Source organism: Carassius auratus, chromosome 9 (genome assembly GCF_003368295.1).
Source record: "Carassius auratus strain Wakin chromosome 9, ASM336829v1, whole genome shotgun sequence".
Taxonomy (NCBI): Eukaryota; Metazoa; Chordata; class Actinopteri; order Cypriniformes; family Cyprinidae; genus Carassius; species Carassius auratus.
Genome location: NC_039251.1, coordinates 3,974,315 through 3,993,130, shown reverse-complemented (window position 1 = coordinate 3,993,130; position 18,816 = coordinate 3,974,315). Strand labels below are relative to the sequence as shown.

The 18,816-nt window shown below is 34.8% G+C and overlaps 3 protein-coding genes across 10 annotated transcripts in view; 1 reads left to right on the top strand and 2 right to left on the bottom strand.

Annotated features, from left to right (window-relative positions):
* Positions 1–7,100, bottom strand: part of asmt (acetylserotonin O-methyltransferase) — a 15,875-nt gene extending 8,775 nt beyond the window's left edge. Inside the window, exon 1 of one of the 3 annotated variants that reach the window (XM_026272862.1) lies at positions 6,930–7,100. In XM_026272862.1, coding sequence (XP_026128647.1) covers positions 6,930–6,995 — 66 coding nt within the window. In that variant the 5' untranslated portion in view covers positions 6,996–7,100. The remainder of the gene's footprint in view (positions 1–6,929) is intronic. The other 2 variants (XM_026272861.1, XM_026272859.1) reach the window with 2 other exon arrangements.
* The window catches only part of LOC113109177 (NACHT, LRR and PYD domains-containing protein 3-like), a 1,077,877-nt gene that overhangs the window by 995,939 nt on the left and 63,122 nt on the right, over positions 1–18,816 (top strand). The gene's annotated exons all lie outside the window — the stretch shown is intronic.
* Positions 8,224–16,426, bottom strand: akap17a (A kinase (PRKA) anchor protein 17A). Its single transcript, XM_026272845.1, has 6 exons — positions 16,277–16,426; positions 14,716–15,217; positions 13,921–14,196; positions 12,183–12,331; positions 10,946–11,186; positions 8,224–9,774 (listed from the first exon to the last, which is right to left on the bottom strand). Exons 2-6 carry the CDS (start codon positions 15,193–15,195, stop codon positions 9,382–9,384), a joined length of 1,539 nt encoding a protein of 512 aa, XP_026128630.1. The 5' UTR covers positions 15,196–15,217; positions 16,277–16,426; the 3' UTR covers positions 8,224–9,381.

Sequence of the window (18,816 nt, the reverse complement as noted above, 5' to 3'; positions counted from 1 at the left end):
TACATAAAAAAAGAGAATAATAAAAAAAAAATAATAATAATAATAATAATAATAATAAAAAAAAATATATATATATATATATATATATATATATATATAAAAACCTTAAACACTCAAAAATTAAACACTAAATCTCCCTGATCATCAGCTTCACATAAAAAAACCATCAACACCCCACACATGAAAAAAACAATTGACATTATTAATGAGGCTATAAAAAGCATATTCCATAATTAATCTTTTCTTTATAAACCCTCTCATCATCAGAATAGCATCCACATTTTCCCTCCCTTCTACTTTATTTTTCCTTGTACACCAGATTGCCAACTTTGCTGCACCATATAAGAAATTTAATAAAACAACTTTAGATTTTTTTTGTTTTAAATATTTAGGACCAAAAATAAACAATTCTTGATTAAAATTTCCTGTAAACTGTACACTCCAGCTTTCCATTAAGCCCAAAATTTGATCCAAACGTGGACATTCAATAAAAATATGGAAAACAGTTTCAGACACCCCACAAAAAGGACAACCCTCATCATCTGAACCATTAAGGAGTGCTTTGTGTGTGTTTGTAGCTAAAATCCCATGTACAACTCTCCACTGAAGATCACCCACCCTCTTTTCAATGGCTCTTTTGTACAGGGACCGCCAACTACCTTTCGGGGAAGAGCCTGATTCAAACACGGTTGTCCATTTAATATCTCTTACAGTTTTGAGATGTTGATAATTAATGGTTTTCACACATGCTCTGTAAAGTGTTTGTCTGTTCAAAATACTAAAATGATTCAGTTCTGGTGTGTCCAAGGACAGTAATTTTCTGTCATCTTCTTGCCAGTCTTCTTTTTTTATGGATACATGCAATTCAGGAAACCAAGCTTTCCCTCCATCATTACAATTCTCCACATGAGAAACTTTCATAAAATCCCTTATTGGAGCAGGGAAGACCTCCTCAAGATCATGTAACAACTTCTCAATTATGCGTTCAGACCTGAATCCCAGCATACGTGTCAAAACCTCTGCAGGTATCCAGTTCAGTCCCCTTCGAAGATGGCATATTTTGGAGACTCCTACCTTCAACATTGCCGACCTAACAGTGGCAGAACACAGCAACTCAACAGAGATAAGTGGATTAAAAAACAGAGGCTCTTCATATACCCAGTGATTGGATTCATCCCATTCTCTTGAAAAGGATAACGTCTGCCAAGCTTGCAACACACCTTGATAGAATATTGTCAATCCTTCTGAAACTATTCCTTCAAGGGACATGACAAATAATTGCTTATCCAGACCCATTCTTCTATTTTTCCGCAACAGAGCACATGCAACATCCATCCACTGCTGATGCTGATAGTACAAAAGACGCTGGGCTACTTGCAAACGGAAAACAGCAATCCTAGAAACAATGTCAATTAGTCCTTGTCCTCCCTCATGAACTGGAAGATAGAGGATGGCAGCTTTTAGCCAGTGCTGTCCTGACCAGAAAAACTTAACAAGATTCTTTTGAATGTCTTCAATTATGTTTCTTGGAGGATCCAAAACCATCAACTTATGCCAAAGGGTGGAAGCAATAAGATTATTAGCTATCAGGACTCTTCCCCTATAGGATAACTGGGGTAGCAGCCATTTCCATTTAGACAACTTAGCAAGCACTCCCTCTACTAATCCTTCCCAATTTTTCATCCTATATTCCTCTTTTCCAAGATATACTCCTAAGAATTTAATACCGGTCTTCCCCCACTTTACATTTTCCGGGAGTTCAGGTAAAGGGCTTCTTTCAGAGCCACACCATAGAGCCTCTGTTTTTTCCCAATTTAGTTTGGCTGATGAAGCCCCTTCATAAATCTTTAAAGCTTCCTTTAAAACTTGAACATCATATTTATTTCTGACCATAACAGTTATATCATCTGCATAGGCTGAGAGCTTAATAGCTTCAGCTTCTGGCCTCTCACTTACTAAAATACCTGTTAATTTAGTTCTTAATAAATTAAGTAGAGGCTCTATTGCCAAAGCATATAGCTGACCAGACATAGGGCACCCTTGTCTTATCCCTCTTTTCATTAGAATTGGTACACTTAAACCTCCTCCAATTTTAACCATACTTACAGCGTCGGTATATAATATTCTTATCCATGATAAAAAATGTTCTCCAAACCCATAACACTCAAGAATCTTGAAAAGGTAATTATGGTCCACACGATCAAAAGCTTTCTCCTGATCTAGAGAAAGCACACCAAAATCAACATTGTATATTCTTGCATAATCAATAATCTAACAAATTATCATAAATAGACCTTTTGGGTATACAATATGTTTGGTCTTTCTGTATTAACACATCAAGAACACATTTAAGTCTGTTTGCCAAACACTTTGATAAAATTTTATAATCAGAACATAAAACAGCAACTGGTCTCCAATTTTTTAGCAAACAAAGATCACCCTTCTTTGGAATCAGAGAGAGCACTGCTCGTTGACAACTTTTCGGTAGAACCTTTGCTTTGTAACTTTCCTGTAAAACTTGTAAAAAGTCTCTTCCAATTATCCCCCAAAAAGTTTTGTAAAATTCTGCTGGAATTCCATCGATTCCTGGTGCACGACCAGATGAGAGTTGATTCACTGCCTTTGTAACTTCCTCAAACGTCAGATCAGAGTCTAAGTTCTTTGCATTTCCTTCATCCAGCGTAGGTAAGTTATTAAAAAGTTCATCTGCAACAACGTTTCCGGTGCATTCTTTAGCATATAAGTCCACATAGAAATCAACAGCCAGTCTCCTCATTTCCAAAGGATCTGAGGTCAGATTCCCATCAGGTGTACGTAATGCATGCATATAATTAGTAGTATGATTAAACTTCTTATTCAAGTTGAAAAAATATTTTGTAGGAGCATCCATATCCTGTAAGGATACAAAATGTGAACTAACAAGAGCACTTTTAACTCTTTTATTTAACATATTACTTAACTCTTGTCTCCTCTGACTAAGATCTTCTCTTAGATTCATAACATTTTGATCAATTAACATATTCTGAATCTTTGAAATATCATTCTCCAATTTTTTTATTTCATATTTAATTTTACAGGAAGTGTGTGCCACAAATTGTTGACAGAAAAGCTTAATCTGAGTTTTTCCTATCTCCCACCACTGAAGAAGATTATCATAATCATTTTTTGCCTCAACCCAACAATTCCAAAACAATTTAAAATTCTCATAGTAATTTACATCTTGAATTAATTTAATATCAAAACGCCAATAAAAGAACTGTGGTTTTGTTTCTGATAAAATAACATTCACAGTAATAAGCTGATGATCAGAGATAATACATGGTGTGATATAAGCCCCTATAACTCTATTACACTGATTATTATGTAAATAAAATCGATCTAAACGTGCTGCACTAATTCTACCTACTGCTGCTTTAATCCAACTATATTGCCTAACATTTTTATTTTTTTCTCTCCACACATCTACTAACCCTAACTGAGTAATCATTGCTTTTAAAACTTTAGCAGAAGCAGGATGTGGTTCTTCTCCATTCCTATCAATAACAAAGTCAAGGGTGCAATTAAAGTCTCCACCAATTATTAAAAAATCCTCTTGTGAAAGGGATACAAGATTATTTTTTAGCATCTCAAAAAGCTTAATTCTGTCCTTACCAATATTTGGTGCATAAATATTAACAAAGACAAAACTTCTCTCTTTTATTTTAGCTTTAATTAAAAGGAGCCGCCCATTTTCTAATTCATTAATAGATAAAATTCTTACATTTAAATCAGCAGAAAACAATATTGCCACACCTGCACTTAAATTTGTTCCATGACTAAGAACAAATTTACCATCAGACCACAAACCCCAATCTACCTCATTATTTACATCGCTGTGTGTTTCTTGTAGAAACATCACACTAATCTCTTTTAGTTTTATACTTTCTTTTAGTAATAACCATTTGTTTCTATCCCTTATCCCATTTACATTAAGAGACCCAACTCTTAGGACATCCATAATAAGATAGGAAAAGGAAAAAAACAGTAGTATGAGAAGAAAACCAAAGCAAAGACTGAGACCCATTGTGCACTTATTTCAGTCTACACTTCACTGCCCGGCGTTTCGCCCTGACCGGTTTTGCTCCTTGCCTAATTGCGGTTAAGTATTTTTTTAACCTAAACCTTTTCTGCTGAGATAACAATTCTAGGCTACATTCTTGTCTAACTTTCATAACAGATAACACAAATTTATCTAAATCTGGAAAAAACTTACCAATTTCAACTTTTTTACCCTTTGTCTCGTCCAAGAATGCATTAATCTGCTCAACCGAATACAAATCACTCCCACAATTAGCCACATCAAAGTCAGCACATGAATCATCATCTCTACAGCTTTCTACCGTCGTTTCTGACAAATCATCAAATTCTTCACTTTGCCCATCATGTGTCTCATTTTCCTGGATCATTTGTTCTGGATCACCACAAACATCTCCCTTACTAACAACATCGCTACAACTTGGAAGCTCAGCATCATTCACAATACTATCAGAAGCACTTTGCCTTACCTCAGTGATAGTACCTGCCTTTTCAGGTTGTAGCGGTGTATTCTCCGTCGCAATCTGTGGCCTATTGACTGGGCCTTCAGACGAGCCTTCCTCTTCATGATTACGCGCTTTGTGCGGACAAGTGAACCGTTTGTGACCAAAATCCCCGCACTCAAAGCACCGTAAAGTCTCCGTACTAGCATACACCATATATGAACCTTCTCCATGAGATACCCGGAAAGACACATCGAGCGTTTTAGCGGGAGAGCTCAAAAACATGTAAACATGTCTTCTAAAAGATAGCACATGTTTAAGTGCAGCGTTCTTACAACCCAACGAAATTTCTTTTACAGCTCTTTAACGAAACTCTCATTACCAACGAACGGGGGTACGTTAGATATGATAATTTTAGTTGCCGGTGCGGACAATGGTGTAATAGGCACGTACGTTTCATTGATCCATATTCCGCTTTCAATCAAGGTTTTCACCTGATTTTCATTTTTTTTAAAAACGACTACTGCCTTATTCATTCTTGAAGCCGAGCTAATATTTTCATGAACAACTTTGGCTCCGACGGCAAGGAGAACATCCTCAATAGACGTGTTCGCCTCCGGTGTACACCTGAAGCCATTCCGGAGGGTGAGAGGCGACGCTACCCCCGCGGGGGTGGACGTCATGTTGCCTCACACTCGCACCCCACACGAAATAACAATAAAACCTTCCCTAAAAAAAGTGTTTTGAAAGGTGAAAGAAAATGGAAAAAAATAATAATAAATAAATAAATAAGAAAAACGAAAAAGCAATTATATAGCTTAAAGGAAACTGAAAAATGCCAGACGCTCTCACACACGCACTCGTTCCCAGCATCCACTCCGATAGAGAGAGAGAGAGAGAGACACAGAGAGAGAGACAGAGAGAGAGAGAGAGAGAGAGAGAGAGAGAGACACAGAGAGAGAGAGAGAGAGAGAGAGAGAGAGAGACACACACACACACACAGAGAGAGAGAGAGAGAGAGAGAGAGACACACAGAGAGAGAGAGAGAGAGAGAGAGAGAGACACACACACACAGAGAGAGAGAGAGAGAGAGAGAGAGAGACACACACACACACACACACCAGAACTGTATGATCACTCACTAAACTCTACACCTATAGCTGTGTGTTCCTGCAGCACAGAGTCAGTCATAAGTATCACAGATATTTAAATATATATTTGTTACAATAGACAATACATTGTATGAGTCAAAATTATAGATTTTTCTTTTATGTCAAAAATCATTAGGATATTAAGTAAAGATCATGTTCCATGAAGATATTTTGTACATTTCCTACCGTAAATATACTCAAAACAATCATTCTAATTAGTAATATGCATTGCTACTTTTTAAAGTTTAAAAATAATTAAATTTAACCATATAAAAATCAGGGTTTTACAGATGTTGACTGATTTTGATAATGAACAAAAATGTACATCTGCATCCTACAGTAACTTAAACTACTATCACGTGAATTTCTAAGAGACAAATAAAAAGTATTATTATATCATTATAACATGAAGAAATTCATTTTTCTATTAAGATATTTCTTTTAAGTAAATTTAGGAACATTTTTTACTTTGAAGCAAAAATCTGGCTTTAAACTTTGAGCTATTTAAATTTAATTAAATTAAAGTATACGAGACAAAAGGTGATTAAAAAGAGCAGTAATTAACAGTGACAGCATGCGCTTTCATTGATAGACTCATATAAAGTTTTTGAAAGAAGTCTCTTCTGCTCACCAAGGCTGCATTTATTTGATCAAAAATTCTGTAAAAATTGTGAAATATTATTCTAATCTAAAACATCTGTTTTCTGCGAATCTCAGTTAAAGTGTAATGTATTTCTGTGATGCTCGCTGTATTTCAGCATCATTCCTCCAGTCTTCAGAGTCACATGATCTTCAGAAATCATGAAAATATGATTTACTGCTCAACAAACATTTCTGATTATTATCAATGTTGAACACAGTTGTGCTGCTCAATATTTCTGTGAAAACTGTGATTTGTTTTATTTCTCAGGATTCACAGATGAATAAAGTTCAGAAGAACAGCATTTATTTGAAACAGAAATCTTATGTAACATTACATAAACACCTTTACTGTCACTTAATGGACAAAATTCAGCTGTGCATCACAGAAATAAATTATATTTCAGCATTTATTCACATAGAGAACAGTTGTTTTAAACTGTAACAATATTTTCTTATTTTTTTACCGTATTTTTGATCAAATAAATCCAGATTGGTGCGTTTACTCTGAACTGTAGGAGTGTGAACACGGTTGTAAGAGCTCACAGGTGTTATATTCTCCTGACACACACATGAATGTGATCTAACGGTATAAAAGCACGGATGTGAATGTGATCTGTACCTTTGACACCAGGAATCCCTCCATGTACTGCAGGATCTTTCTGGGGTACGGCTCTTCTCCGGCCATGATCAGTGTGTGTGAAACACTGAGGAACGCAGGCTCTTACACACACTTAATCAGATTACACAGATTATCTGCGTCAGGACTGAACACACACAGACCTGCTTTAATCCAGAGACTGAACGAATGAAGCTGATTCAGCAGAACAGGATCATCCCGAGCTGAAGATCCTCGGCTTCATCACAATCACACTAATCAACTCTAGTCTTTAAGAACACACTATTTTTACCGTGTCTTAGAGCGGCTCTGATCCTGCTGAAAACACTGACACTTCTGGGGTTTCTGATTTAAAACGCATTTTATATGATCCAGTGTTTTACTTTTGGAATAAAGGCATAAAACATTGTTTTAATATAATTTTCTATGTTCAAAGAAGACATGAATTTGAATGTTTAATTTATGTAATGAGTTTTTATATCAGGTTTAGTGTATTTTAGATGTTATCAGTTTTTTATTTCTACATATTGTTTTTTCTTTTTATACTTTAATCTGTAATTTCTTAATGTCATTTTCATTTCAGTTAGTTATTTTAGTATATATACATCAAGTTAAACAAAAATAAATATGAAAAAGGGAGCTTTTTACATTTAATATTCATGTAGATTTAACTTAGTATTTTTTAAAAAAAATAGTCTTTAGTTGGTTTCAGTTTTACTTTAACTTTGATATAACTTTTACATTTATGAACTGGCAGATGGCTTTATTTTAAAGCAACTTTAATGTAAACATTTACTTTTTTATCAGTTGATGAAAACCTAATAATTAATCGTAATTTAAAAACAATAAGATTTTTAAATAAAAACAACCAGAGTAAAACACTTGCTAAAAAGAGTAATGTTACAATAATATCATTAAATATGAAAAATATGTTTTTTGTTATGATGAAGGTCATTAACCAACACAAGAGAACAGTGAAACTGCAAAATATTATTAAATTATTGAAATATTAATCTTAAATCTCAGGGTAATTTTAGCTCAAATGGAGACGGAGGACAAAAAGAAACCTGATCATTAATCATTATTCAGACACAAAACCAGCAGTTTTTGACTTTAAATAAATATGAAAAGTAAAAATGAAATAAAAAAAAATTTAAAAATAAAACCTTCATGGTCCTAAAAGGCTTCATGTTATTTATAAAAAAAAAAACAATTTGTTGGGGAAAAAACAAAAAACAATAAAAAAAAAAAAAAAAAAAAAAAGAAAAAGAAAAAGTTCTTTCTGAAACTCATGGGAGTAAGAGGATGGATGAAAGCACTGCTTTATTGAGATCATAGAGTGACAGACATCTTCAAACATGTGCTTTCATCTCAACACTGCTCTTGTGTGTGTGGATTCCTGTTAAAACCTTCTATTCCTACACAAACCACACTGAATAAACATTACAGTAACTCTCATTACACTTTCTACAACTGAAAATTCAAGTCAAGAACCAAGGATTGTAGTCTACAGAGAAGAGTAACACAGATCTTCAGCACAGACTCGGACACAGCTCAGTCTGTGAATCTGAAACTAAACCATAACTCATAACTGTGCAGAAACACGGTCAGGAGAAACACCATCATCAGATCATCCTCCTCATACTTCACCTTTCACCTCAGAGTCAGACGAGATCACATCACACGAGGCCTGGATTTAGGGACTGTTTTGACATTATTTCTTGAAAATTAAGCACTACAGATCTATTATCATGAAGTGAATATTTCTGATTCTCAAGTTATTTCAAAAGTAAGGCATTTATACATCATGCTATATATTTGTCTACCATTAATTTAAGTCTAATTTTGTAAAAAAAAAAATTCTAATGAGACAAAAAAATTCAAAGGCAAGACTTATGAATGCATTACAGAAATTATACTGAGAATTTGAAGAGAAGTGAAGTAACCATAAATAAACCCTAAATAACTGAAAATAAAACTAAAATTATATATATATAAAAAATCTTAATGGTCCTAAAAAAAACTTTATCATAAAAAAAGGAATCTTAATTTTTTTTTCTTTTACAAATAATTCAGAATAAATAAAAATGTAAACATTGAAAAAAGAACATTTTTAATCCTTAAACAGGCAACATTTGCTGGAGCAAAGAGAAAAACTAAAAAAATTAAAATGTTAATTTTTAATTACTAAAATAATAATAATAATATAACTAATTCTGATATAGGCGATGTAATTCGCTGGGAAAAAATAAATGAAATAAAATAAAAATGAAGTAAAACAGGCTTCACATTCCTTATGAAAAAAATAATTTGCTGGGGAAAAACTTAATGGTCCTAAATGAGGCCTCTCTATCTCTACACAGAACTCAGTTTGTGTTTCGTGATGTATTCTGGGCTGACTGTGACCTGTGTGTGTGTGTGTGTGTGTGTGTGTGTGTGTGATGAGGTGGCTCTCTCAGTGTCGTCTGGACCGGTGATGTGAGCGTCTGCGGCTCCGGCTCCGGCTCCGGCTGTGTGTCCTGCTGCGTCTGCGTCTGCTCCGTCTGTGTTCACGTCTGCCGCCGTCTGCGTCGCTCTCCTTCCGCTTCTCCTGCTTCGTAGCTTCTCTGGGCTCTTTGCGCAGGCTTTCCGTCTGCGTGGCACAGATCTGCAGGTCCAGGTGGACGGCGTCAGCGCTGGTGCTCTTCTTCAGCAGGTTTCCCAGCAGTTTGTCTCTCAGCTGGCGCTCTTTCCTCTGCAGCTCCAGCGTTCGCTCTTTCTCTGCCTCCACGCGGCGCAGCTCTTCCTCCTGCAGCTGTCTGCGCTCCTCCAGACGTCTGCGCTCCTGCTGCTGCTGCTCCTTCAGCCTCTGCACACAAACACCAGCTCAGCTCTTACAACATCTAAATCACTTCATTCACTCAAAAGCATGTGTTATTATTGAAATGATGAGTGTTTTAATTTACTGTACATTTTCAATTTACAAGTCATTTGAAATATTTTTTTCCCCAAAATGTATTTATCTTTTTATCTAATTCCTTTTTTCCCCCATTTTAATGTTTCACAGTTTTAATGTTTAAATTAAGTTTCAGAAACCAAAAGGCATGTCTAATTATTAAATAATAAAACTTTCAATTTACTGTAAAAATGTATCAATAATTAAAATATTTTGAAATCCCTATGTAATCTGATTTTTTTTACCCCCCAAAATAGAATTTTTTTCTGTTCTATTTTTATTTTATTGTAATTTTTGAACTGTATTAAAGGTTAAATAAACATTTAGATCATAGTAATCCTAAAGCAATTTAAATAATGAAACTTACAATTTGACAACTTAAGTTAAAAAGAAAAAACTAAATGGAGGTCCTATGAAATAACTTTTAGTTTTACCAAAATCATTTTTTTTTGTTTTTTTTTTAACTTTATATTATTTTAACTTCTTTACAATTGCAGGGCCTTATGAAATTGTATCTATTTATTTATTCTTATATTTTCTGTATAATTTTTCTGGATTTGGCATTTAATTAAAATGTTTTATCAAACAAATGTGTTAATTAAATGTATGAATGAAAATGAACATTTTAATAAATCTTTAAAATCTAATTGAATGAAAATTAACAATTCCTTTTATTTTTTTGTCAAAAGAAGGGATGCACAAGTAAGATTTACTGATAAAATTAAAACATGGAAGAAGAATCATGTTATTATTCATTTAAAATGTTATAATTGTATCATTATTACCAGGCTTGAGAGAGATACTTTTAAAATGTGTTCCGTTACAGTTACTTTCAGTTAAAAAGTATTCAGTGATGTAATCAGAGTACCACAGTATTAAAGTAATGTAATCCGATTACTTTTGGATTCCTTTTAGTCACATGTAAATAAAGTCAAAAAAGCAATATCAAGGTTTTTATTCAAACTAAACTTTGGCGGGTTGTCGTGAAGAGCTTTGAAACTCATTTTTAATGAGTGGATTCGACACTTCTCTCTGTGTTTATCTCTGAGGAGAGCAGGAGATGTGTGTGATGTGTGAAGTGAACCTTGGCTCTGCTGAGCAGCTCAGCGATCAGACGGATGGACTCCAGGTTCCTCTGAGCCAGCAGTAGTTTACGCTCCTCTGTGGAGATCTTCAGCTGGAGCTTCTTCTGCTCCTCCTCCTGCTGCTTCTTCAGCTTCTTCTGTGTCTTCTTCTCCTCCTTCTCCTTCAGCTTCTGCTCTCGCTTGCGCACTTTCTCCTCTCTCCTCCTCTCCTTCTCCTCCTCCTCCTGCTCGCGCTGCCTCCTGAAACACCACAGCATTCACGTGAACAAACACTTCATTCACAACCGTACAGACGGACAAATACAGAGCAACGAAGAGAAGACCACACATAGGTAAAGACCATCGCAAAATTACACACAGACACACACACAAAAGTTGTGCAAAATGCAAAAAATGTAAGCAACATCAAAAATTATATTACTTCTTGCATTACTGGATGAATCAGTGTTTTTGAACGAATCTCTTGAATGAATGATTCAGTGACGAATAAGTTTTTATCAGTCACCTGTCGCCACCTACAGGCCAAAAGATGCACTGACACAAACATCATTTTAAGTGCAGGTTTTGATCATTACCAGGAACATCAGTTTATATCTAAACTCTACACTTTCATCCCAGTATTTCTGTGATAATAGAAATGACTAACAAATAATCCTGTGAAGTGGTTTCTTACCAAAACACGGTAACTTTTTTCAAAGATTTAATAGATACGGACAAATTTTGTTGTCATTTAGAATCAAAATCGCAATCTTTTAACAATTAATCCTGCAGCTCTAGTTCAAGGTATTAAATATCGAGATCGATACCATCAATAAGTTGAAAAATGTAGAGGAAGTCTGAGGTTGGTAAGTTTTTATTTTTGGAATTAATATTATTGTTCATCAACGATGCATTAAGTTGATCAAAAGTGACAGTGAAGATGTCATAATGTTACAAAAGATGTCTATTCCAAATAAATGCTGTTCTTGTGAACTTTCTGTTCATCTGTGAATCCTGGAAAATAAAATGCATCACAGTTTCCACAAACATATTGTGCAGGACAATCTAATATCATCATATTATTCTGATTTCTGAAGATCATGTGACTCTGAAGAATGGAGGAATGATGCTGAAAATACAGCGGAGCATCACAGAAATACATGACACTTTAACTGAGATTCACACAGAAGCATCTGTTTTAGATCTGATATTACTCCAGAGTTGTTCCAGTATGTGTGGTCAGTTCTCCTGCAGTACCTCTCGTCCTCCCTGCGGCGCTCCTCTTCCTCCTTCTCTCGGCGTTTCTGCTCCTCTCTCTGTTTCTCCAGCTCCTGCAGCTTCACTCGCTCCTGCTGACGCTTCTTCAGAGACGACTCACTCAGGTGTTTAGTCGTGTCGAACGTCACCTGAGAAACACACCTTCAGCTTATAAACATCCTCGAATTATTAGGATTGTTTTTTGGATTGCATTGCAAATCTACAATCATTACAGCTAATTCTCATCGAGCATTATATTTTTCTAACACTAATTTTAGTTTATTTTAAAATCAAAGTGCTAAAATAATTAAATAAATGACATAAAAATGAATAAACTGACAAAATTACTAAAACTTTAAACTAAATGAAAACGGACAATATGTATATAAAAATAGTGCTATTAAACAATTAATCACATTCAAAATATGTTTTATGTTATATATGTTTGTGTGCGAGAAAAATATGTTATGTTTATACATTTCAAATATTTATAACAAATTGTATGAATATAAATATATACATGAAAATATTTTCAATATATACTGTATGTGTGTGTATTTATATATACACAATAAATATACACAGCACACACATATATATTATATAAACAAAAACTTTTATTTTGGATGTGATTAATCATTTCACAGAACTAATGAATTTTTTTTAAAATTCAAATTATTAATAAAACTATTAAAATACTTAAAATCACCATTAAATGATATGAACTTCCCAACAGAAGATGGCATGATTTAATTAAAATATAATATTAATGTATGATTAAATAAATCAATACACAGTGGGGTCCAAACCACATTAAAACCTAGAAATAAAGTTTTCCAGGACTTTCAAAACTTAAGCCAAATATATATATATATTACTCAATACATGAAATAAAATAAACATTCAAGTTCATGTCTTCTTTGAACGTGAAATAAAATTACATTTAAAAAAAATATATAAAATCAATGTTTTATGCTTTCCTTTCATTGCCAAAAAAAAAAAAAAAACATTTAATAGAATCCTATTATTGTTGAATTTTATTAATGTATTAAATAGTTAAAAATGTATGAATTCAGTTGATTCATCATGCCTTTTGATTATAAAAAAAAAACACTTTTCTTATTTTAATAATGCATTGGTACATTTTGAAATTACTATTAACTAAGATTAATAAATGCTCCAGAAGGATTTGACCTTACCTTATTGTAAAGTGTTACCAACAAAGTTATCAAGTGAAAGTTATGCCTTTTGATTATTAAAATTTACATTAAAAAATTTAAATATATTTCAAATAGATAACTAAAATCAACTATTTATTATTTTAGTCATTCAGAGGTGTTTTCAGAATCAGAATCAGAATGAGCTTTATTGCCAGGTATGTTTACACATACGAGGAATTTGTTTTCGTGACAGAAGCTCCGCAGTACAACAGAATGACAGCGACAGAACATAAAACACATAATAAAAGAATAAAAAATACAAATAAGTAGATAGTGAATAACAATATACAAATGACAATTGTAGGCAAGTATATTACAAAATGAAGTTATGTATGTACATATATATTGTGTGCAAAATTTAAGTGTATACTAAGTATGTGTGTTAGATAAATAAAGTGTATGTGTATATAAATATAAAGTGTAGTGTGCTCGCAGTTTTTCGCTTTTTCTGATCACTAAAGATCCTGAAACTGAATCAGAGTTGTCCGGTGTAAGTGTGTGAGGTGCAGTCAGCTGACCTTGATGCTGCAGGCCACGGCTTTCCCGTCGTCTCCCTTGAACATGAGCTTCATTCCCCGGAGCGAGTCCATGGCCCTGACGAATCCCGTGTGATCCTGATACTGAACGAAGCCCTCGAAGTTCAGGTGTCCTCCGAACGAGAAGGTGTTGAAGTTCTTCCCGGTCATCTCCTCTCGGTACGGGTCCAGCATGGGGATGTCCACGTTCCTGATCTTCCCGAAGCGCTGGAACACGGTCCGGAGCACCGCCTCCGAGGGTCTGTCGGGAGCGCCGTCCTTCAGCCGGAACACACACACAAATACACCGATTATAACGGCCGAGAATCATCAGGTCAGCTGATTAGACGAGGGTCAAAAACTAATTGCTTTATTATATTAATAATACACTTAATGGAATGTCAAAACCAGGACAAAACATAATATATAATTAACAAAGCTAGAAAAACATTGGCTAAATGAACCTGTAAACCAATTTAAGGCGTTAAATATTGTCCCTCTATGGAGAAGATGTGAAAAAACACTTGCACCCTCTCTACTTCTAACCACTGGTTTTCATTAAAAATACATGTAAAAACTAACACGATCTTCTCTAATCTGTGTGTATGCCATCTATTCATTATACCATTAACAGAAGCAGGCTCTGACACGAGCTTGCTCTGGTCTTCTGGTTGTTTCTTGTATAATTGTAGGGTGCTACTGAGACGTGTGTCTTCATTTCTAATCTCTCTGTATAGAAGCGTCTGCTGAGAGACTGAATGTAGATGAATGGGTGTAAAGCGGGTCACGTCTCCTCACCTTGGCGGAGAACCACTTGCACGGGAGTCCCTCCAGATGAATGGTGTCGGGTCTCTCTCCGGGGACCGTCTCGTTCATGTCCTTGGCGTCTCTGAAGAAGGAGTCCCAGTCGTGGCGCGTGGGGAAGTCAGTCTTGTGCTCGACGGCGCGGATCTTCAGGACGTCGGTGAAGCCGCTCAGCTTGATGCTCTTGCCCTCCAGCTTGGCCAGCGAGCGCTTGACGGCGCTCCGGTTCTCCACCTCGCCCTCGAAGCGCAGGAAGTCCATGGAGCTCTTGGAGATGCGCAGCGAGGAGAACGTCTCCGGGTGCACCATGCCCTTCAGCCGCTCCATCACCTCCCAGTTAGAGATAGACTTACCGGGCGTCTTGAGGTGCGGCAGAGCCACGCTGACCGTGATCCTGGAGATGGGCTTGAGATAGAGACTGAGCTCGGGACACAGGTCCACCGCTTCGGCCGTGTCGCTCACCACAGACGTCATTCTGGAGGCGCTTCTGTGAACGCTGCACACACACACACACAGACACACACACACACACGCACACAGGTTTATAACGGAGCAGAGCTTCCGAAGAAACAGATGATCATTGTGCAGTAATCTCAATCAGACAGCAGGATTAGTTTAAAAAATAACTAGTAATAAAACTATAAATATTAAAAGTTCACGTTTGCATGCTATATGTGGCCAGTGATGGCAAAAAGAGTCGGAATAAATACATTTAAAAAAATGATGTATAGTTTGTTGGAAAAGGAGAAGAAATGTGGGACAGAAGAAACTACAGGCGTCTGAAGGAAGGCCGATTTAGAGAAAAATCACCTTTAACTAAAAAAAAAATAATAATAATAATAATAACGTAAATAGACAGACAATACAAAAAATATATACATTTCAATTAATTTAAAAAATGTTTACTTAAATAAAAATGTAAGTTATGCTTTCAGTAAATATTTATCTTAGTTGGCAAGGCAGAATTTCTTACAGTTTTTTTTTGTTTTTGTTTAGTTTAAAGTATTAAAATGGCCGAAATTGAAAATAACTAAACAATAAAATGAAAAAAAAAGACAAATAAGTCAAATAAAAAACCAACAAAACTAAATTACTAAAATGTAAATGAATGATTAAAATGCATCTGCATTCATTTAATAAATTGAACTGAAATAAAAAACTGAAATAAATTCACAAATTTTCGTTTAGTTAATGTTTAAGTCCTAAAATTACCAAAGCTGAACTCAAACTATTAAATAAATAATAAAAACTAAACAAATGCATTAAAAGGCGACAGAAGAACCGAGTAAACTGATTCAAACACATGAATGTTAACTGCAGAGAGATGATTGTCCTACAGTAATACGTGTGGTGTTCTGAGGAAAGACTGAGAGAAAGTGTCTGATAATAATTAAGAGCTCGTCGTGTGTCTCAAACAGATCTTATAATGAACACACAGAGATGATGAAGCTCGTTTATCACTGTGAGCGACACTGACCGCTCCTCGCAGATAAACTGCTTTCTCTCGCTGAGATCAGACTCTTGACTCTTGTAAGTGAGGTGATATATTACTAACCTCTCTGAAGAGTTTGGACCGAAGCATCAATAAACACAGCAGACCGCGCACAGCTGAAACTAACGGACGTGACGCCGCTCACCGCTTCCGCATCCGTCACGCAGCTACCGGAAGTCACCGAGGAGCTCTGCTGCCCTCGAGCGGTCACTGTTTGACCTGCAGCTCAGCAGCTAAACTACTGTCAATTTACACAAATAAAGTTTTTTTATTAAAATTTATATATTCATTTATTTTTTAGTCTGCTTAAAGGTTTTCATGAAAGACTAACTTTGTTAATGTCAGGTAATAAACTACTCTAAGATCAAGATTAAATCATCTTAATTCATTATACATTAGGCCTATTCATTAATAATAAATAATACAATAATTAAATAATTAATAAATAAATTAATTAATTTTTTGTGTGTGTGGAAAGAGACCCAAATATGTTCTTATAATTTAACCTTTAAAATTATTAAAAATTGCTCTACTTGATAAATTATTATAATTATTCCTCTTATTTATGACAGATGCAGTATATGCTCAATTTACTCTGAATGTACAAACATAAGTGGTTTGCTCATCAGTTTTTTGATGAGAAATAATAAAGTTAAACTCAGATTGTGATGTAATAATAATAATAATATTATATATATATATATATATATATATAAACCTAAAATGATCAAGTAAAATAATCTATTATCCATAATATATCGGTGATGGCCGAACCTGTGGCCATACATTGATAAGGGTAACATCAACGCATTCATTCATGATACATACATTCATTCACATACTGATAGTTCTTTTCCCGCATTCATTCACGATACATATATTCATTTACATACTGATAGTTATTTTCTTCCTTTTTATTATTCATTTATATTTGAATTTATAGTATAGGATTTAAGGTTTATGTATAAGAAAATCACTACACAGACTTTGTTTGACAAATTGCAAAGCTTTATTTATACATGTTAGTACTTCGTTCGTTGGTTTGGAGTGCACACTTACTGGCTTGCGTTGTATTATTTCTGTTTCCTTATCTTTGTTTCTATTTGAGTTTAAGTTACCGTGGCATGGAGGTTGGATGAATGGCGTTGACTCAGGTGTGCGTCTTTCCGTCATCGCGGTCTTGACTGACAAAAGGCTGAAGCGCGTGCGGCAGTCAATATTTATGGTCTGAGCATTCCACTGGACGATACCAACTGGATGCTATGTCATGGGGGGGTGAAGAAATGAAGTTATATTTCTGATTGGTTCCAATTTATTTTTATTATTAATATTTGTTGTTTTGTATTATTAGATTGTTTTGTTTGTTACTCTATTTACTTTGATTAGATAACTTGTAACTAATTTGTTGGTTTATAAAGTGTTGATTGTATGTTTTCCCCTGTCTTGTTTAAGTGAGCTCACCGTCTGTGATAAATACCTGTCTGTTGTCTCATTTAGGGGGTTAGTTTTGTTTTGTTCAGTTCTTCTTAAGTTTCGTTATATTGAATTAAAACTTGTTTTGTTTACTTTATTAAAGTCTAGCTAGATTATTTGTTAGAACAAGTTGATTTATTTTGTAACTGAGACCTTTTTCTTATTTTTGGGTAAAATAAAACCTTTTTTTGTTGGCAATCCTGTGTCCTCGTGCCTTACTACTTGGCGATATCCGACAATATCCTTTTTTAAAATAATTTCTTAAAATATTTTTATTTAAAAGCAAAAAAGATAAAATAATAATAATTCTACTAACTGATGAATCACTTTTATATATGACTAATTCTAGGTATTATAAATGAAAGCAGAATTGTATGAGGTCTGATGTTGATACACGTGGTGCACATTAAGCAGCTCTGGAAACAATGTTAATCTCCAGGAAATCTCTGAAAGAAAGCAGAGATCCCGAGCACAACCCTCTCACGTGAAGTCAAGGAGAAACCTGCTCATTTGAGTAAAGCTTTCTCTCAGAGCATCATTAACATTACACAGACCCAATAACATGACACTCTTTATTAAGGCTACAGAGGGCGATCAGCGAGAGCAGCTGCTTGAAAACTTTATGCTTCTGTTAGTGACACTCACACGGTGTTTGAATACTTAATCACAGATGAAGTGAATCAAATGTAATATTTGTAAAATACACAGAAGTTTTAGAAACGTTTTCATGAGCAACAGAAGCACTTTTTACATACTGCTTAATAGAGCGCCATATTTTCAAGAATAAAGTTCAACATAATCAAATACATTGGGGTATATATGCTTTTATCAGTGTTGTGTGATAAGCGTGACTCAATACAACAGTGCGACTACATTTTAAAGCTTTTACCATTGTAAAAACACAGATTTGTGGCCATTATTGGAACTGAAAATGTTGAATAAACCCATAGACAGTAAAAGAAATGGACGAAGACAAGTGAAGCACACACTTCTTGGGGGTCAAGCGTACTGCACAGACTCAAACTGAGCTTGATGACCTAGATGTCATGTGAGCAACCTGTAAGTCTTCTAATCGCTGTGCCAAGAGAAATCTGAATCACCTACCGAATCTTCCAGATGTTGTTGAATAA

Excerpts from the sequence above, each read along its gene's own strand:
- akap17a (XM_026272845.1), bottom strand. The coding sequence starts at position 15,195 with ATGACGTCTGTGGTGAGCGACACGGCCGAAGCGGTGGACCTGTGTCCC. Across the intron at positions 14,197-14,715 it reads GCAAGTGGTTCTCCGCCAAG|GACGGCGCTCCCGACAGACC; the intron begins GTGAGGAGACGT and ends TTCCGGCTGAAG. Across the intron at positions 12,332-13,920 it reads CCGTGGCCTGCAGCATCAAG|GTGACGTTCGACACGACTAA; the intron begins GTCAGCTGACTG and ends TGTGTTTCTCAG.